The following is a 21,893-nucleotide window of genomic DNA, read 5'->3' as shown; positions in this document are numbered from 1 at the left end:
GTTAACAGCTGATTTCTCAGCAGAAACTCTACAAGCCAGAAGGGAGTGGCATGACATATTTCAAGTGATGAAAGGGAAGAACCTACAATTAAGATTACTCTACCCGGCAAGGAGCTCATTCAGATTCAATGGAGAACTCAAAAGCTTTACAGACAAGCAAAAGCTAAGAGAATTCAGCACCACCAAACCAGCTCTACAACAAAGCTAAAGGAACTTCTCTAAGTGGGAAACACAAGAGAAGAAAAGGACCTACAAAAACAAACACAAAACAATTAAGAAAATGGTTATAGGAACATACATATCGACAATTACCTTAAACATGAATGGATTAAATGCTCCAAGCAAAAGACACAGGCTTGCTGAATGGATACAAAAACAAGACCCATCTATATGCTGTCTACAAGAGACCCACTTCCAACCTAGGGAAACATACAGACTGAAAGTGAGGGGATGGAAAAAGATATACTATGCAAATGGAAATCAAAAGAAAGCTGGAGTAGCAATACTCATATCAGATAAAATAGGCTTTAAAATAAAGAATGTTACAGAGACAAGGAAGGACACTACATAATGATCAAGGGATCAATCCAAGAAGAAGATATAACAATTATAAATATACATTCACCCAACATAGGAGCATCTCAATACATAAGGCACCTGCTAACAGCTATAAAAGAGGAAGTCAACAGTAACACAATAATAGTAGGGGACTTTAACACCTCACTTGCATCAATGGACAGATCATCCAGACAGAAAATTAATAAGGAAACACAAGCTTTAAATGACACAATAGACCAGATAGATTTAATTGATATTTCTAGGACAGTACATCCAAAAACAGCAGATTACATTTTCTTCTCAAGTGCACACATAACATTCTCCAGGATAGATCACATCTTCGGGCACAAATCAAGCCTCAGTAAATCTATGAAAATTGAGGGCTTCCCTGGTGGCGCAGTGGTTGTGAGTCTGCCTGCCAATGCAGGGGACACGGGTTCAATCCCTGGTCCAGGAGGATCCCACGTGCCACGGAGCAACAAAGCCCGTGGGCCACAACAACTAGAGCCCATGCTCCGCAACAGGGGAAGCCACTGCAATGAGAAGCCTGCATACCGCAGTGAAGAGTGGCCCCCATTCTCTGCAACTAGAGAAAGACTGCAAGCAGCAGCGAAGACCCAATGCAGCCAAAATTAAATAAATAAATAATTTAAAAATTTTTTTTAAAAAAATGAAAATTGAAATCATATCATCAACTTTTCTGACCACAACACTGTGATATTAGAAATCAATTACAGGGAAAAAAACATAAAAAACACAAACAAATGGAGGCTAAACAATACGTTACTAAATAACCAAGAAATCACTGAAGAAATCAAAGAGGAAATCAGAAAATACCTAGAGACAAATGACAATGAAAACATGACGATCCAAAACCTATGGGATGCAGGAAAAAGACTACTAAGAGGGAAGTTTATAGCAATACAAGCCTACCTCAAGAAACAAGAAAAATCTCAAATAAACAATCTAACCCTACACCTAAAGGAACTAGAGAAAGAAGAACAAACAAAACCCAAAGTTAGCAGAAGGAAAGAAATCATAAAGATCAGAGCAGAAATAAATGAAATAGAAACAAAGAAAACAATACGAAATATCAATAAAACTAAAAGCTGGTTCTTTGAGAACATAAACAAAATTGATAAACCTTTAGCCAGACTCATCAAAAAAAAGAGGGAGAGGACTCAAATCAATAAAATTAGAAATGAAAAAGGAGAAGTTACAACAGACACTGCAGAAATACAAAGCATCCTAAGAGACTACTACAAGAAACTCTAGTCAATAAAATGGACAACCTGGAAGAAATGTACACATTCTTAGAAAGGTATAACCTTCCAAGACTGAACCAGGAAGAAATAGAAAGTATGAACAGACCAATCACAAGTAATGAAATTGAAACTGTGGTTAAAAATCTTCCAACAAACAGAAGTCCAGGACCAGATGGCTTCACAGGTGAATTCTATCAAACGTTTAGAGAAGAGCTAACACACATCCTTCTCAAACTCTTCCAAAAAATTGCAGAGGAAGGAACACTCCCAAACTCACTCTATGAGGCCACCATCACCCTAATACCAAAACCAGACAAAGATGTCACAAAGAAAGAAAATTACAGACCAATATCACTGATGAACATAGATGCAAAAATCCTCAACAAAATACTAGCAAACAGAATCCAACAACACATTAAAAGGATCATACACCATGATCAAGTGGGATTTATCCCAGGAATGCAATGATTCTTCAATATATGCAAATCAATCAATGTGATACACCATATTAACAAATTGAAGAATAAAAACCATATAATCATCTCAATAGATGCAGAAAAAGCTTTTGACAAAATTCAACACCCATTTATGATAAAAGCTCTCCAGAAAGTGGGCATAGAGGGAACCTGCCTCAACATAATAAAGGCCATATATGACAAACCCACAGCAAACATCATTCTCAGTGGTGAAAAACTGAAAGCATTTCCTCTAAGATCAGGAGCAAGACAAGGATGTCCACTCTCACCACCATTATTCAACATAGTTTTGGAAATCCTAGCCACAGCAATCAGAGAAGAAAAAGAAATAAAAGGAATACAAATTGGAAAAGAAGAAGTAAAACTGTCACTGTTTGCAGATGACATGATACTATACATAGAGAATCCTAAAGATGCCACCAGAAAACTACAAGAGCTAATCAATGAATCTGGTAAAGTTGCAGGATACAAAATTAATGCAGAGAAATCTCCTGCATTCCTATACACTAATGATAAAAATCTGAAAGAGAAATTAAGGAAACACTCCCATTTACCATTGCAACAAAAAGAATAAAATATCTAGGAATAAACCTACCTAGGGAGACAAAACACCTGTATGCAGAAAACTATAAGACACTGATGAAAGAAACTAAAGATGATACCAACAGATGGAGAGATATACCATGTTCTTGAATTGGAAGAATCAATACTGTGAAAATGACTATACTACCCAAAGCAATCTACAGATTCAGTGCAATCCCTATCAAATTACCAATGGCATTTTTTACGGAAATAGAACAAAAGAATCTTAAAATTTGCATGGAGACACAAAAGACCCCGAGTAGCCAAAGCAGTCTTGAGGGAAAAGAATGGAGCTGGAGGAATCAGACTCCCTGACTTCAGACTATACTACAAAGCTACAGTAATCAAGACAATATGGTACTGGCACAAAAACAGAAACATAGATCAATGGAACAAGATAGAAAGCCCAGAGATAAACCCACACACCTATGGTCAACTAATCTATGACAAACAAGGCAAGGATATACCATGGAGAAAAGACAGTCTCTTCAATAAGTGGTGCTGGGAAAACTGGACAGCTACATGTAAAAGAATGAAATTAGAACACTCCCTAACACCATACACAAAAATAAACTCAAAAGGGATTAGAGACCCAAATATAAGACCAGACATTATAAAACTCTTAGAGGAAAACATAGGAAGAACACTCTGACATAAATCACAGCAAGATTTTTTTTCATCCACCTCCTAGAATAATAGAAATAAAAACAAAAATAAACAAATGGGACCTAAGGAAACTTAAAAGCTTTTGCACAGCAAAGGAAACCATAAACAAGATGAAAAGACAACGCTCAGAATGGGAGAAAATATTTGCAAATGAATCAATAGACAAAGGATTAACCTCCAAAATATACAAACAGCTCATGCAGCTCAATATTAAAAAAAACAAACAACCCAATCCAAAAATGGGCAGAAGACCTAAATAGACATTTCACCAAAGAAGACATACAGATGGCCAAGAAGCACATGAAAATCTGCTCAACATCACTAAATATTAGAGAAATGCAAGTCAAAACTACAATGAGATATGACCTCACACCAGTTAGAATGGGCATCATCAGAAAATCTACAAACAACAAATGCTGGAGAGGGTGTGGAGAAAAGGAAACCCTCTTGCACTGTTGGTGGGAATGTAAATTGATACAGCCACTATGGAGAACATATGGAGGTTCCTTATAAAACTAAAAATAGGGCTTCCCTGGTGGTGTAGTGGTTGAGAGTCCGCCTGCTGATGCAGGGGACACGGGTTCGTGCCCCAGTCCGGGAAGATCCCACATGCCGCGGAGCGGCTGGGCCCGTGAGCCATGGCCGCTGAGCCTGCGCGTCCGGGGCCTGTGCTCCGCATCGGGAGAGGCCACAACAGTGAGAGGCCTGCGTACTGCAAAAAAAAAAAAAACAACTAAAAATAGAATTACCATATGATCTAGCAATCCCACTACTGGGCATATACCCAGAGAAAACCACAATTCAAAAAGACACATGCACCCCAATGTTCATTGCAGCACTATTTACAATAGCCAGGTCATGGAAGCAACCTAAATGCCCATCGACAGACAAATGGATAAAGAAGATGTGGTTCATATATACAATGGAATATTACTCAAACATAAAAAGGAATGAAATTGGGTCATTTGTTGAGACGTGGATGGATCTATAGACTGTCATACAGAGTGAAGTAAGTCAGAAAGAGAAAAACAAATATCGTATATTAACGCATATTTGTGGAACTTAGAAAAATGGTGCAGATGAACCGGTTTTCAGGGTGGAAGTTGAGACACAGATGTAGAGAACAAATGTATGGACACCAAGGGGGGAAAGCGGTGGCGGGGGGGGTGATGAATTGGGCGATTGGGATTGACATGTATACACTGATGTGTCTAAAATTGATGACTAATAAGAACCTGTTGTATAAAAAAATAAATAAAATAAAATTTAAAAATTAAAAACAAAACAGGGCTTCCCTGGTGGCGAGAGTCCGCCTGCCGATGCAGGGGACACAGGTTCGTGCCCCGGTCCGGGAAGATCCCACATGCCGTGGAGCGACTGGGCCCATGAGCCATGGCCGTTGAGCCTGCACATCCGGAGTCTGTGCTCCACAACAGGAGAGGCCACAACAGTGAGAGGCCCGCTTACCACAAAAAATTTTAAAAATAAATTAAAAAAATGAAATCTTATTCAGTAATATTTTTAAAAGAGCTATCAAGCCATTAAAAGACATGAAGGAACCTTAAATGCATATTGCTAAGTGAAATAAGACAATCTGAAAAAGTTACATTAATGTATGATTCCAACTATAAACATTCTGAAAGAGGCAAAACTATGGAGATAGTAAAAAAAAAAAAAAAAACCATCCTTGCCAGGGGTTAGGGAGGAGGAAGGGATTAATTAGAGGAAGACAGAAGATTTTTAAAGTAGTGAAACCATTCTGTATGATACTGTAATGGTGGAAACATTACACATTTGTCAAAACCCACAGAAAGAGAAACTCACACAAAGAGTGATCCCTAATGTAAAGTATGGATGTCAATTAATAACAATGTATCAACCGATGTTGGCTCATGAATACACCATATCAATAACAGGGGAACTGGTTCAGGGGTGGGTAGGGAGACACTAAGTAAGGGGATATATGGAAACTCTCTGTACTTTCCACTCAATTTTTTTGTAACTGCACCAAAAAAACATATTATAACTTTTTTCAAAGAGTTTGCAAGCTCTTCTCCCTAAAATCTAATATTCACTTATTTTCTCCCCCTTTTAAATATAACTTTTAAAATCTAAATAAACGTATTATGTGGTATGGGAGGAAAAAAATCTTCTTAGATTTTTTTCTTCCTACTTGTTAACTCCATCATCCCAACACCATCTACTGACTTTTCTTCCCTCTTTGATTTGTGATGCTTTATCCTAGTCTTATGTAGAAGGACCTATTTCTGTGCTAACCCATATAACATTTTGAATTACAAATGATCTACTCATCACCCAATAGGTTTATCTTTATTCTTAGCTTTCTGTGTCTCTTGTTTCTGCAGTGAACTTTAAAAACAACTCGATTTCCTTTCAGATCATAGACTATCAGAGTTGACAGGAACCTAAATATGACAATACCCAAATGACTCATTTTATAGATGAGGAAATTGGGGCCCAGAGAGTACATAGACTACCCCGTGGTCATGCAACTGGTTAAAGGAAGAAATAAGACTAGTACCCAAGTGTTTTTCACCTATGTCAGAAGATAATCTAAATCTAATCTTCCAATTTTTCAAATGGTTTAACGTTAGAAAATCTCAGAGATGTGTTCATTTATTAATTGGGGAAGGGGGACCCAGTGTGCAAGTGAACCTCAGGAAATCTAGGATAAGACAGAACACTGGAGCTCTATTTGCATGAGACGCTTCCCCAGCCCAGTCTCTGGGGAACATGTTTCAAGTTCTTGAATGAAGGGAACTACAAGAAATTGAAAGAGTGGGTAAAGCCACTCTTAAGCAGGGATGGGAGGGTGGCGGGTGGTCACTAGAGCTGAGGATCCAGAGCTGGCCAACAAGGACTTCTACTTATCAAAGGAAGAAAATTTTATTCCCATTTCAAGGCAGGAACAGCACAGGAAAAAGACAGCAGTAGTCTTAGCAGAGGCGCCAAAGGGGAAATAACAGTAGCTACAGCAGAAAGAACAAGAACAAAGGAGGCAAGTCTCCTGAGAGATTAGAATACCAATGGCAAACTGGGTTGGGGTTCATAGTCCAAAACTCTGTCATAATATTTACTCAAGCCTGAAGTCTCTGAGAGGATGTGGTACAGGATTTTGCTCTAGTATTAACAAAACAGACCTCCTCCTCCAGGAGTTGCTTCCATTGGCCCTCTCCTCTCGGTCCTATTCACCCACACTTCACTGTAATATCTTGCTTGTGTGCAAACCCTTTGAAACACTTTTGTTATGTAGTGCAACTTCCACGTGTGCGTGTGGTAAGACGTTCCCATGGAGCTAACCTTTCTTGAAAATAGCTCGGTACAGTATATCAAGAGCCTCAAAAATGTTCTTAAAAAAAAATGTTCTTAACTTTTGACCCAGAAATTCCTCTTCTAAGGAAATAATCCAGATGACAAAGATTTATGCACAAAGATGTTTATTACAGCATATTTATAATACCATACATAAGTAGTATACCTAAGTATCCAACAACTGAGCAAAAGTTAAATAAATAATGGTATATCCATTTGATTAAATATCATACAGCCATGAAAAAAAATTATGGTCTTGAAGAATTAACTGGGAAATGTTATAAACCAATGTTAGACAAGAGAAGCAGGTAACTGTGTTGTTTGTATTGTATAAGCTCTATTATGGTTTTTTTTTAATAGGAAAATACTAGATGGAAGGATGCCGAAATGTTACTAGTAGTTGCCTCTGGATGACAGGATCCAGGATTATAATTGACTTATCTTCTGCTTTAAGACAAACAAATAAAAAACTGTACTTCTGTACTTGCTAAATTGTTTTCAGTTATTACATCTAAAAAAATGCTTATAGCCAGTAAAAAGAATCATTTAAAAGGAAGTTACTCAGTGACCTTCTCTACTCTGTCGTCAGTTTGGAACGTCAAGGATGTACCTGGACCTGCTAGCATTTAGATTTAACCCCACAAACCTGTTTACTGTATCCTTCTACCCCAATTACAAGGCCCTCTAACTCTGAACCACTGGCTATCCACAGGACTAATACACATGAGATGAGGCAAACATGCAGAGGCACGAGACACCTTGCTTTGGGTAGGAATCTGTGTCTCCATTAGAAGGGAGTTTCCACTCTGGATTGGGGAAAGTGAATACATAAAGAATGGATGCAAGGTGGATCAAAGGAAGGGAGGAAATGTGGCTCTCTTAGACATGCCTTGGCTCTCTAAATTTAGAACTATGCCTGGAAATGAAAGAGACCTAACCCCATTGTCAGACTCTAGAGCTTCTCCTACAGGGGGCTTCACTATAGCCCTAGAGGACCAGGACTCCGGAGTTCGAACCATAGTTAAGTGGCTGGGAGGGGAAGATGAGATAGACTGCGAAGATAAACTGAGTCTTTAGAGCACACTTTCTTAAATTTTAGTGTACTTAAGAATCAACCAGGGAGATTGTTTACATTGCTGGAAATTCTGATCTAATAGGTCTGGGGGAGAGCCAAAGAACATTGCGCTTTTATCAAGCAATCCCACCACCACCACCAAAAGGCTTCCTGATGCACTGAGCACAGCTTTAAAAATCTAGAGACTTTGAAATTATAGGCAAAATACTGTGTGTGTGCACTTTTCTGGATAAAGTCGGTTACTATCATCAGATTCTCAAGGAGTTCCATAATTCAAGACGCCTAAGAACTGTCTTGATGCGCACAAAGAGAACTAGAGAAGCTTCACTCAAGCAGCAAGTCAGGGGGCCGGGGCAAGGTTTTCAAAAAAGAACAAAAACCTACAAACTCTGAGAAACCAAGCAGAACCAGGGCAGAGTGAAGGGAAAGCCAGTGAGGTGGAGAACGCTGAGGATGTACCTAAATCATTTTCACCTGTAAGTCTGGAATGTTAATAGCTTATTTTTATTAGCCACAGGAACTTGGTGGATGGATGTGTGGCTTAAAGGCACAGGGGTCAGGAAGACATCAGCTCCAGGGGACAGTAACAGGAGGGAAGGTCAGTGGATTTTCCTAGGCAGATAGATTCCAAGGTTGTGGAGATAAGAAGAAATGGTGGTTAACTCTTGGGTTTTACAGTCTGGAGTTCAGCTGCTATAAGAATCCAGAGTACTGTCAGGTAGATGTGGTGGGGCATACCTGAGGCAGCTGTAGTTGAGATGGGGCAGTGATGATAGAAGTGGTCACCATTCCCTACCTCCCTATAAGATCAGTCATGGTGCACAGGAGGACAAGAATAGAGACTGTGATCAAAGATGCTGAGACTGCAGCAAGGAGGAGTTCTGCTGTTCTGCTAAGAATGGGGTAGGAGAGGGAGCTGGCTTCCAGCCTGTACTCTAGGAGGTGCTCAGAGAGACTGACTTTGTTAGAAGAGTGAGCATATTTCCACACCCTCTTTGTTGTCCTTTGTGGACTGGGAAACAACTATTACAAATATTATCATAGGGACTTCCCTTGTGGCACAGTGTTTAAGAATCCGCCTGCCAATACAGGGGACACAGGTTGGAGCCCTGGTCCGGGAAGATCCCACATGCTGCAGAGCAACTAAGGCCGTGCGCCACAACTACTGAGCCTGCGCTCTAAAGGCCGCGAGCTACAACTACTGAGCCCACGTGCCACAACTACTGAAGCCTGTACACCCTACAGCCCGTGCTCTGCAACGAGAAGCCACTGCACTGAGAAGCCCGCGCACCACAACGAAGAGTAGCCCCCGCTCGCTGCAACTAGAGAAAGCCCGCGTGCAGCAACGAAGACACAACGCAGCCAAAAAAAAAAACAAACATTTTCATAAAACGTTTACCTCCTAGACCAAATGTTCATTAGCTACATTCCCCTCAAAACAAACTTCTCATTCATTTGTGATATCACAACAGTCTCTTAGCTGATTTCCCTGCCTCCAATCTTCTGGACAACAGCTCAAGGGATAGTCTTTAAAATATTCAGTTGTTCCCCTAATAGTTAGTGAAAATTTTTAAAGCTTCAGAATCCTGTTTTTAAATGAAATATCACTGAGAAGTCCAATTTAATAAAAGTCAGAAGCAAAGCTGTTCTTGTTAAAATGTGTAGGCGAGCTACACAGCAGCTGTCCCCTCTGCTCAGCACCCCTCTCCCATCCTTGCGGCTGCTCTGGAGGCAACGCCTCCCAGAATCCCACTGGCCTGCTTACGGCAGTAAAAGTACTTATAACCCAAGCATTATAGTTGCTGCCACCATCCCCCCTTCCTAGTCCCATACCTGGAACAATTAGCTCCCAAATTGTCTTTCACCATTTTTCAAAACTTTTGACTATGGGGAATTCCAAATATACATAAAAATCAAATCAAATACAATAATAAACCTCCACATACCCATAACCAGCTTTAATGATTAGCTCACAGCCGATCTTGTTTCATTTACACCTCTAACCTCTCTTACCCCACACTACTTAGAAGCAAACTTCCTCGTAACATTCCATCCACTAGAATTTCATCACATTGCTCAGTCTGACAAGGAGTTAATTATAACCAACAATACCAGTGTCACATCTAAAAAATAATAATCCCTTAGGAAAATCAAGTATCCAGTGTTCAAATTTCCAATTTTCTCATAAAATGTTATGTTTATATCAGGAACCAAATAAGACTCATGCATTGTGATTGGTGGATGTCTTTTAATCTGTAGATTGACTGATATCTTTCAGTCTATAAGTATCCTTCCATCTCTTTTCCTCTTGCAATTAATTTATTTTAAAAATTAGGTCATTTGTTTTGTAATTCTTGCCCCATTTTGCTAATTGCATCCCCATAGTGTATTTAAACATTTCCCACATCCTCTGTATTTCCTATAAAATAGTAATTGGATATAGAGGTTTGATCAGACTCAGGTTTTTTTTTTTTTCTTTTTTAAAACCACTTTGTAGGTGGTATCTGTCTCTTTTTGTGATGTTAGCAGCTGTTGATGCTCAGTGCCTAAGATCTATTTATTAAGGATGGCAAAATGGTGATATTTCAATCACCCCATTTATTAGATGAAATGTTTTTATAAAATAAACTTCCCCTCACCTATGAGGATACCCACACCTCAATATTTTTCACATTATGCCATCTGTCCTGCATGACACATCTTCTCCAATTGATGAAATGCTAGCTATACTTTCAAACCAACCAAAATATCACCTCTCAGTGAAGTCTTGCCCTCACTCCAAGCAGACTTCACCCTTCTTCTAATGCTAGAAACGTATCATTATAATAACGCTTATCTCATTGACTAATAAATTTAATGCCTCTATCCCTGGGGCTCAAAAGCAGAAATGGCCTTTGGTCCTAGCACCTGTATAAAGTATTTATTGAACAAATATGTGTAGGATTCCACTTTACAAAAGTCCGTGTCACTTAAGTGACATTATGTAAAATACAAGTTACAAAGCAACTCGCAATGAGATAACCATCACTAGAAGAAGAGTTACCAGAATTCAAGACACTTTACAAGACAGAGTAGAGCTGAATTACCAAGGGTCCACCATCAGACTTTAACCAGACTGAGAAGAGAGCCTGGGGTCTGACTTTTCAAAAATACAAAGACATGGTGAGAATCAGGTTGAACCCAGGTCCCTCCCAGGAATTCCGTCAGTAAAAAGTCAGAAGCAGGCTAGATGTGAACCCTGGTGGTACATCAGTATTTAAGAAGGGAAAGGAGGTCCTGAAAGCAAGGACTAAAAGGAGGAGAGAATTTTCTTCCTAGAATGTTGGTGATGTCACTAGGGGCATGAAACTAGAGAACTCTCTGGCGTGGGAGCAGTTTTTGTTCGTTTTGTTTTGAAGAAGCTGCATGGTTTCCTAGTGCAAAGAGAAGTAACTAGCAGCAAAGAGAGTAGGGTTTGCTTGGATGTTTCATGTTTGGATTTTTTTCTCATCTTCCTATAGTGTTTATTTGGATCTGGGTCTGGGGTCTGGGGTCTGGAAACATAGAGGGCATGGATTCAATTTTCATTTAACTCTTCTTCCTCTGATGTAAAACTATAAGGTTCCATATCCTGAAGCACTCCAGGAGTCAACAATTCAGTGGGCAAGATAGGAAAATATTCTGTCCTAACCTCCTATCTTTAAGTCAGGCTGACCAATTCACACACAACCCAGCAAATAATTTTTATTTAAATTTTAACTTTGCTTTAATGGAAACTATCTTAGACCTGTTCTCTCTGCCCCCTCCTACACTTCACTCACTGTTCTTTTTCTGCATACACTATGTCCCAGTTCCATGATACACGGGTAGGCTCCTCACCACTTCCTATAACTGGTACCCTGGGAGTTTAGATGGTTCTGTCAGAGGTAGTACCAGATCTGATCCCCCCATCCTCCTCTTGCCTTCTTCCCCCTCTACTTGTTTGAAGGTGATATGCTCTGTTCTCTAGTGGTTATTCTAGCTAATATGTACAGTTTCACAGAAGTCTTAAGCTAATCAATACATTCACTTTCCTCCTGAATATAAGAACATGAAAATTAGTGTTCTAGTCACCCCAAGTTACATGTTATTGATGTCCAGTATTTTAATTCTAGCTCATATTTCCCTCCCACAAATTACAGTTTTTACACTTAATGCTTACCTACTCTTACCAACATTATTTACCAGTATCTTTGTTCAGTGTTCCTTCTTGAATCAGATTTTCCATTTAAGACCATTTTCCTTCTGCCTCAGGAATCCTGACTTACCTGCGCAAACTCTGCTTTTGTCTGAAAATGTTTCTAATCAGCCCTCTTTCTTAAAAAAGTTTTACCAAGTGTCAACTTCCATGGTAACTTCTTTTGTTAATGGGATGCAGCGAAAGAATCCCAGTTTTCTGGCTTTCATTGTTGGTGCTGACAAGTCCCCCATCTGGGCTGTTTTCTAAGGTTTGTCTGCATTTTATCTTTAGCTGCTCAAGATAGAGAGCATTTTACCTCAATGTCTCTAGATACGAGCTGCTTTTCATCTTGCTTGGCGAACTCACTGGGATTCCTGAATCTGAGGTTTAGTGCCTTTCATCAAATCTGAAAATTGATCGGTGGTTACCTCCTTGGATATCGTCTCTTCCTATTGTCTCCTCCTGGAGCTCCAGATACCTTAGTACATTAGATCTTCTCATTCACTTGTCCTCTATTGTCTGCTTCTCAACTTCTTTGCCATTTTCCATTCTTCCTTTCATTCTCTTTGGACTGCATTCTGTATAATTTCTTGAGATCTTCCAATTCACTAGAACCCCTTCAATTTCTCCAATCAATTTAATCTGAGTTTTTATTTCAAATTTGTATTTTTCATTTCTAATTCAGAAAGGCTTTTTTTTCCCCAAAAAAATCTGCTGGGTTGTTTTTTGTCACCTCTTAGCTTCAAACTTGTATTAGCTCATTAATCAAAAAGTTATTTCATTAGTCTGTGTGACAATGCTATCATCGGAAGTATTTAAGGATCAGCTTCTGTGACTTTTTGGCCCCTTTTCCATTTGTGGCATCTTATTTCTTTGTGCATCTTAAAATTTTTAAGCAGGATTTGCTTTGGGAGTTTATATATAGGAATTGAGGTCTTCAAGGGATTGCACTTGCTTCTGGAAATCACCTGAAGGCAAGATGAACTCTAAGCAGATAGAGTAGGGAGCCCAGAAAAGAACCAGATATAGCTTTTTGACATAAGAGAAGCCATTTTAGGCCTAAGCCGTTTTACGATCTAAGCCTGGCCACAATGCCTGCCCTTGAACAGGTCTCAGTAATAATGATCTTAAGGGAACAAAAGAACAAATTGTTACTGGGCAAGAGAAGTAACAACAGCAAGGCTAATAAATGAGTTCTAGAGACTCCCAGTTCTGTTTTAATGGTAAAGATTAGTCTGAAGCACTTTCTTGAGCTGTTTTTCAGAATTTAAACATCCCCTTGGGCACTCAACCACCAGATCAACTGGAACCTAAAGATGGTGGTGATGTTGACCTTTTCTGGTTTCGATGAACTAAAGCTTGTACTCTGTCAACCTTAGCCCCAATTCTATGGTGAATTCTCCTGAGCCCAAGCTCCTTCATGAATATGCATGTAGCCTTAGCTTAAAACTTCCCCCACTTTGCTGATCCAGAGAGACACTGCTTTGGGAAAGATGCCTGGTGTTCTCCTTACTTGTTGCAAGTAATAAATCTTTCTTTCTCCTGATCTTTGGCTTGGCTGTGTCTTTGGCTTGACACCCACCAAGAGGTGAGCCCAGTTTTGGGGTAATATCAAGGTTGAGACATAAAATTCCTTGCTGCCCTCTTCCACAGAGTTGATTTCTTGTTCACCTTTACACTGAGGGTATCCTGGCTTTACTTGGAGTCACCTTCGTTTTGTTTCCCATACCCTGCATAGTCACTAAAATAGATGCTGAAAGCCTGCTGAGTTTGGCAAAAGCTGAGTAAAAGCTAGCTCTAGCAGTTGCTTACTCCCTACAATTCCAGTTTTCACTTCATTTTTTAAGATCTATGGATTCCTTACTTTTGTGCTTGTTCAGCAATATGTTTTTAACTATTTTTAAAATAAATACATTTTACCCAGCATCTTGTTTCTGCTGAAAGTACTTTTCAGAGTATCCAATCCACCACAATGCCAAAAAACAGAAGTCTGAATTAGTTCCAACTATACACACTATACTCCCCTCACCCTTGATTCTAACAGACTGGGTTGTAAAAAGGCCCAGAGTGCAAAGTTTGCAAAAGCCCGATGCTAACTTTGCCTTAAGGATGGAGCAAAAAAGAGTTGAAGACGAGAGCAGTGTTAAGTGCCTGGCACCTTACCGTGAATAGCTCCTATTTCTTTTTCTTTTCCTCAGGCACAAATGCCTTATGGCATCAGACTACTTGTCCATTAGCGCTACAAATACCTGGGCAAAGACAGCACGATAGTAATCCCTTCTGTATCCTAAATAAAAGTGGAAGAACTTGTCCTTTTCAACAATAAAGATAGAAATGTATATAGTGAGAAGCATAGCAGTTTCTCCTCAGCTAAAAATAAAACAAAATAGCTAGTTGCCACATGCTTACAATAATATTTATGGCTCCTACAATTACACTAACAGGTATAATGCTCTTGACTCAATCCATTCATGGCTGCATTTCATACTACATAAAAAGGGAAAAAATAGTCAGGATATAATACAGACAGAAGAAAATGACTATTTTCATTTATGCTTTCCCTACCTCATTTCCTCCAGCTTCCTCTCCATCCACGTCTGCCCCTAAATTCTGGGTGGACCAGCTGAAGAACTCATGTTTTACGTGATGTAGACAGCAGCAAAGTCAAGAGGTCATAGGTTGGGATTTCCCTGGCGGTCCAGTGGTTAAGACTCCGTGCTTCCACTGCAGGGTGCGAGGGTTTGCTCCCTGGTCAGGGAATTAAGATCCCACATGCCGCGCACCGCAGCCAGAAAAAAAAAAACTTCATAAATTTACATGAAAAAGAAATTTGCGGAGTTCCCTGGTTGCCTAGTGGTTAGGATTCCGGGCTTTCACTGCCATAGCCCAGCTTCAATCCCTGGGTGGGGAACTGAGATCCCACAAGCCACAGGGCACAGCCAAAAAAAAAAAAAGAAATTAGCTCCTACAATGTCGTGTGTGTGGGCACGTGCAGGTGCGTGCTTTCTTGGCATAGGCTGTCCCTCAGGAGTGATTTAAATTTCCAGACACACCTCCTTGGCTTTGGCCAATGGGGCCACTTGCTTCCCAGCTGAGGTACCTTTTGTAGCCGGAAGTGACACTTTAGTTAGAGCCATCGGCTCCAGGGAATTCTCTATTGCCCTAGAGGGCCCCGTATCAAGGGCTAAGTTCACCTCTCATCAGCTTGGGCGTTATATAGATGACACGATTTACAAAAGAAGTTTCTCCTGCCTACATGCTACATGTCAGCCTGTCACTGTCATCTCAGATTCTACAGCAATCACTCATTCCTTTGAGATAAACACTGTTTCCTATATGAACACTCCTTTCTTGTGGTTATCACCACACCCACCATGAAACTAGTATCACTGCCAGGGGAGTCGAAGCCAGTCATCCTGGATTCTAGTTTGAAGCTGAATTCTTAAGCAAGTCTTTAGTGTCTCAAGTTGCAATTAACTCACCACAGGCATTTGAATAACCCAGGTTACTTAAGATTTCAGATTCCTGAGTCCCACTTATTTAAGCAATTTTTGGAAACGCAGCATGGAAATCTGCATTTTTAACAAGCTTCCCAGGTAATTCCTGTGTACTTGCTCAGATCTATAAGGCTGGGTGTAGTTCGTCTGTAACTCTATCTATGAAAATACCAAGATAAACCTTTACTATCCTGTACTTCAGATATAAAGACAGACAAAATGAAAAATAACGATCTAGAGTAACTGATCCTTAGTTCTTCCTGGGTGAGATACTTCTAGTCTGTAACAAAGTGCATTAGTTCAGCAAGAAAGAGCAAGTGGCCAAGTGAGGTCATAGCTCTGAGCTGTCAGAAAGTATGTCACAGCAAGACTCATTGCAGCTATTTCACAAACATGTTCACAAAAAAGACTCACTGAGGCAGAAGAGTGGTTGAGCATAATCTATAACCGCCTCCAGGAAAAAAAAAAACAACAACTCAGGCTCTAAAGGATCAGGGAACAAATGGGCAAATCTTGACAAAATACACAGGATTCCTAAAGTTCGTATTAAGAGATACCAAGAACCTTCAAAAGCATTACTAAATCAGCGTCAAGAAACAAGATACAGGGACTTTACAAATCATTCTTTTAACACCTTGTTTTAGTTAAGGGCAGAAAAATGTTTTTAAAAGACCACAGATCTCAGCTGCATAGAATTCTCATGGATTGCACATGAGAAAGGGTCCATCTGTTTCATTCTCTAATCTAAGCCTAACATACACAACAATGCCTGGCATATGGAAGATGCTGGGGAAATATTTATTGAATGAGATAAAACAAATGGACCAATCGAGAGAAGAGTAAGGTTTCTATGTAGCTCAATGCCAGTGCATAATAAAGAATATGACAGAAATAAAGGCTATTCACCAGTAGCCGGGTTTTTCTACATTAAAAAAAAAAAAAAAATCTCCAGCAGGTCTGCCAACCCTCTCTGCAAAGTAAACTCTAATAGCTTTTTGGCTCTGTGCTTCATCCTTCTGAAACTACAACTGTCAGACACAAATCAAGCTTTAAAAGGTTATCAGCTACAATGCTTAGATTTCCTGGTCTTAACTAGCCCAAGAAAGTTTTCATACCCAAGACCTAGTTCAACAAAATTGAGACATGAGCATCACCAGAAGCAGCTATATATTTTTAATCTAAAGACCGGGCATACAGAAAGCATTTTACATAAATTCTCGAGTCTTAATAATGTAACAGGAAATATGGGCCCCAGAGAAATAAGCCCCTTTCTGTAGGTCTTAATCCTTGGCCTCTACAGTAAAGACAACCCCTGGTAATCCAATGAGTATTTGCGACCCACCCACATATTACTTGGGAGGACACAGAGGAAGCAGCTATAGGCCTGCCCCTTATCATCTTACTAAAAGATTGCGAATAGCCTGAGAAGCAACATTATGGCCTAGTGAGCCTTTTAATTCTACATATTCAGACTTATTAGGATGATAGCTGGAGCTGGTAGTTTTTAATCTTCTACCCATAAATGTTCAAGAGGGTCATGAATCGCAATGAGCTTTATTCAACGTTAGTTTTGTCAAATGTCGCAAAAGAATCCCAGTGACTTATTAATTCTTTATACTTCAGTTTCCTATCTCTAAGTTAGCAACAAGCTTCCCGTGCTCTACTTAGCCACATTTAATTTTTAAGAATCTTCAGAGGAAAAATGTTTCATATATAATTAAAAAGAATGTTCCCTGTTAAGAGTTGGGATTGAGCTCAAAATAAATCAGTCCTGGTACAATCCCCTTCTAGTTGCTCTGCAGAGAAAAAGGACACTGATACATAAGGAAGTAACCAAGATGAAAAGGAGAGAAGAGATACAGCTTAAAGTGAAGAAATGACACACACCCCCCACATACACACTTTAAAAACTTTATTTATATAAAAAAACTCATTTGTTTTTAAAAGCATTAACAAGAGAGAAAGAAAAACAGAAAAGGTATGGAGCAGAAGACATGCCCCTTAGTAGTGTTCGGTGGGAAGGTGGGATTTTTGGTTCTCTGAAATTGAACGTTTAGTGTTTTTATAAATGAAAAGGAAAAAACAGTTAAAGGTCCCCAAAAGCCCATGGCTGTTCTATTACCCACACCCCACCGACAAAAAGAGCACCAGGAAAAGAGCAGAAGAAGACAAGAGAAACCAAGAGTGGAGCCACATCTGGATGGGGGCGATCTCCCCTGTGCAGTATGCTCTCAGGGTCACAGAAAGGAAAAGGCTCCTTTTTGCCAGAAAAGGAGTGGGACGAAATGTGAAGGGGAAAAGGGGTAAATAAGGAATTTTAATGCAGAGGGAAGGCGGGTGGGGGGTTGTGCACTTTTCTCCTACCCCAAAGCCTCAATATATAAAGGAAGGGGGAGAGAGGAGCATAAAGATTTCCAGTTGCATTAAACGGAGCTTTTAGATTAAGGGGAGGAGTAAAAGGCAAATAAGGGAAAGGGTTAAAAAAAAAAAAACAAAAAAAAATCAACCGCATAGCAGCTGATTCCTCTAGCCCAACCTGCTAATATACACTAAACTAAAAGGAGGAGGAACAGGGGTGGGGGGGTGGTCGGGTAGGGGGATATGGACACGACTTCCCTATAACCCCTTCAGAGACGACAATCATTCTGGGCAACTAAGGAGCAAGAGTCACACCACTCACTCCTCCCACCAATCTCTTTTGGAGGTTCATCAGAACAGGATTTTTGCAAAATCCCAACATATACAGTTGAGAAAAACCTTCTATGGCTAAAATTAGAGGCTATTCCAATTCCCAGTGGAGAGACTGAGGTTCTCTAGATCACCTCTCCTCTTCTTTCTGCTATTTAGGGCCAAGAAGTAGGTAAGAAAGCAACAAAATATAATTTGCAAAATCATGAGAAATGAGACTGCAGAGGCAAAGAAAGGCACATAGAAGGGAAGGAGGAGACGCACCCCAGGCCAAAGGCACAAAGAAGAGGCAAAGCCAGGGGCGAACCCCACCTTTTTAAGGGTAAAGGGGGCAGGAGTATGTACATCAAGTCCTTTAGTCAGCCAACCAATCCAGGGAGGAAGCAGGGGAGGATGGGGCTATAAGGGTGAGAAAAAGGAGAAATAAGGGCAGGGGGAAGCCAGCTTTGTAGCTTCCTGACAGTTTCAGACTAAATGATTCATGTACATTCCTACTCGCTCCTCCTAGAGGCTCTTCTCCCCAGAAGACATCTTTCTGCTCCTTCTCACCCAAGAAGTCTTCCTTGACATATTCTCCTCTTTCTACAGCCTCTTGAAAATGGCCAGGCCAAGTCAGCAGACATTATTATCACAGGATGGGAGAGGAGGGTTAAGGACAGCCTCAGTAAGGGGCAGCAGCTGCAGCCCAGGGCTGGCATGAGGCTTGGAGAAGAGATGGAGTCTGTAGGTCCTTGATGGTCCCTGCCCTGGAGTTGAGGAGGGCAAGGTTTCTTAATCTCCGCTCTAGGAAACCTTCACTTGCTCAAGGGCCCTTGCCAAGTGGTATGTGCCAATGTCGCCGGCCGTCTTTGCTTCAAAAATAGTCATTAGGAATAAAGGAAGAGCTCACGCCCTCCACTCTCCAAAAAAGTAAAGGTCCCTTCCCCACCAAGAGAAGAAAAATCTTGCTTAAGAATCATGGGTTTATCAGATTGCTGGACACTGCATATATAGCATGTAACTTCCAATTCTTCCCATAGCTTCCAGTGAGGATTCCCACTCTCTCCCTCCCTCCACACAAGGCCAAGAGTTCCAGGGAGAGCTGGCAAAAAGAGCTAATCTGCAGCAGTCTCTCAAGATACGCATATAACTGAGTCAGGCTTCTTGGGAGTAATTGCAGGGGATCTGGAGGGGGGAGGAGGGACAATTAAGCTTCACTGGAAGAAGTTAGGGAGTTGATGGAAAGAAGGCAGCCACTTAGGGCTACAAGGGCAGGAGGCAGTGTGGCAGTGGGCACAACAGTCCAGCGAAGAAAGGGAAAAATCATCAGTCCATTTCACCACCAAAAAATAAAAGTACATATATTATAAGCCCAGATGTAGCGGAGAGAGTGGTGCTAAATCTTCTGCTGTAGGGAAAAAAGAGAAAGAGATGTTAATAGGGTTGGGAATAAGGAGAACCAAAAGAGAGCTGAGCAAATCTGAAGGGAAGAAAGCAGCACATAATGGAGAATCAGATCACCAGCGGCACGTCCCAGCCTCTTAAGAGGTAACAATCACAGAAGCAGCACCCCTAAGCCCCGTGCGGCTGACTGATCAGATCAGCATGATTGGCAAACTGCTGGCACAGAGACCTCCTCCTCAAGGATGATCTTGGGGGTGGCTGAAGGACGTACCATGGGGGGGTAAGACATTTGGTCCCCCTCATCATCCAAAACCAACACATCCACCTCTTCCTCCAGAGATTCCTGCCCCTCGTCCTGCTGTGAACACATGCAATGTGTTAGTATGAGAGTAAGAAAACATGAGTGCGTGCCAGATCTAGGGAAAATCCCCAGATTCGTAAACTCAAACAAAACAAGGTAATAGCAAGTGAAGGGCAAGATATTCAAACAAAGCCAGGCACAGAAAGAGAGCAACGCGAGGACAGACCAGCTGGCGCTAGCCACACCAGCGACACAGTCATGGCCTTCTTTCTCCCATCTCGACCGTCGCAGAACAATGGCACCAGAAACCCCAATGTGAGTCAAAACTCCTACTTTTTCCCTGAAAACCCCTACAAGGAAAGGTGCTGTCTTTCACTAAGTCCTTTTTTCCTATTTCACAGAACATGCAGGCTTCAAAACAGAACTAGCCTCAGAAGGACAATAGTATATAAAGAGAATTTACCATCAGGGGCGTTCCCTTCAATGGCTCCATTTCGCCTAGATCCCCAGATCGATCCAGTGTTCTACTGTGGTCTCCTCTCTCATTCAGTGTGGAATAGTTGTTATCTAGTTTAAAAAAAAAAAGTACAGAGACATGATGTTCCCCTCTAGTGTAAAATATGTATTAGGCAGATAAACGTGATTTAGGCACCTCTTTGGTAAAGCATTTGAGCTTTACCAAAGGCATTAAGGTCAGGTGGTCCTTGACATAAAAAAACTTACATCTAACTGGGAAGGCAAAATATATCATATATGATAATAAAGCTAAACTGAAGAGATCTATGAAGGGTACTGGAATTAGGAGAAGATAGTGAGGTGAGCTGCAATAGTTAGGAAGGACCTAACAGAGTAGACAGGAATTCAGCCAAGCCTTTGGGGATGAAGACCGTTTACAAAGCAAGTGGGAAGGACATTCCAATAGGAGGTATTACAAGAGCAAGATAAAAAAGTATAGAGTGAAGAGACAGGATAGCAAGTAGACTAGGTGGGCTCAAACAGAGTATATGGAGAGTAAGACAGAGCGAACCTGGCGTCAGACTGTGAAAGGCTGTGAGCAACAGTTTAGGGACACACGCTTGATTCTGTATTAATGGGGGAGGAATATGAAGTTTTTTTTTTTTTAACCTTTGAGCATTTGGGAATGTGGAAAAAGGTAGACAGATCAGATTTTACTACACTTCCTTGAATCCTTCCCAATGGAATGTCCAGCCAGTGTCCTTCCAGGAAGGTGAATGGTGCGGGTGCTGGAAAGAGCTACAGAGCCACACAGTTCTCCTCATCCCATATGATAATATGGCTTACTCCATATCCTTAGGCAGGAATTAATCACCTACCTAATGATTTTGTGTTTGATCCCATACTGCTCATCTGAATTTCTTCCCGATCAGGTTTCTTATCTACAGGGAGTCAGAAAGTTATCCAGGTCAAAACCCAACTCTTCAAAATCTAAACTCATAAAAATTGCTCTCTAGTCTGTCCTCCCTTCCCCCTCCCTCCCATCAAACTTTTACTAAGCACCCACCACAAGTGCCAGGCTCTAGACAAAGCCCTCATGGAACTTAAAGAGATCCCTTTCCTCCAGACTCTAACATAAGAAACGATTCACTCTAAGCCAGCAGGTTTCAAATTATTTGGTCTCAGGGCCCCTTTATATTCTTAGAAGTTATGAGGATCCAAAGAATGTTCACTGGTATAGACTACATGTATTAATAGCTACAGTGCTTTTAAATATTTATTTCATTTAAAATTTATTTTAAATATTTATTTCATTTAAAAGAACAATACTTATTCCGTTAACATAAATAATACTTTTAATTTTTTTAAAGAAAGCATTGTTTTATATTTTTGCACATATTTAAAGTTTGGTTTAA

General features: G+C 40.5%; 1 protein-coding gene across 11 annotated transcripts in view; it reads right to left on the bottom strand.

Moving 5' to 3' along the window:
- Positions 1 to 17,547: 17,547 nt before the first annotated feature.
- Positions 17,548 to 21,893, bottom strand: part of CTNND1 (catenin delta 1) — a 52,493-nt gene continuing 48,147 nt past the window's right edge. For 8 of the 11 annotated variants that reach the window (XM_073808981.1, XM_019947865.3, XM_019947866.3 and 5 more), the window contains 4 exons: positions 21,357 to 21,419; positions 20,486 to 20,589; positions 19,993 to 20,079; positions 17,548 to 19,725 (listed from right to left, as the gene is read on the bottom strand). In XM_073808981.1, the coding sequence (XP_073665082.1) occupies positions 19,714 to 19,725; positions 19,993 to 20,079; positions 20,486 to 20,589; positions 21,357 to 21,419 (266 nt within the window). In that variant the 3' untranslated portion in view covers positions 17,548 to 19,713. The remainder of the gene's footprint in view (positions 19,726 to 19,992; positions 20,080 to 20,485; positions 20,590 to 21,356; positions 21,420 to 21,893) is intronic. The other 3 variants (XM_073808978.1, XM_019947864.3, XM_073808980.1) reach the window with 3 other exon arrangements.

The sequence above is a fragment of the Tursiops truncatus genome, chromosome 8, assembly GCF_011762595.2.
Source record: "Tursiops truncatus isolate mTurTru1 chromosome 8, mTurTru1.mat.Y, whole genome shotgun sequence".
Lineage (NCBI taxonomy): Eukaryota > Metazoa > Chordata > Mammalia > Artiodactyla > Delphinidae > Tursiops > Tursiops truncatus.
Note: the sequence above shows the minus strand (reverse complement) of the source record. Positions and strands in the feature narration are given on the sequence as shown.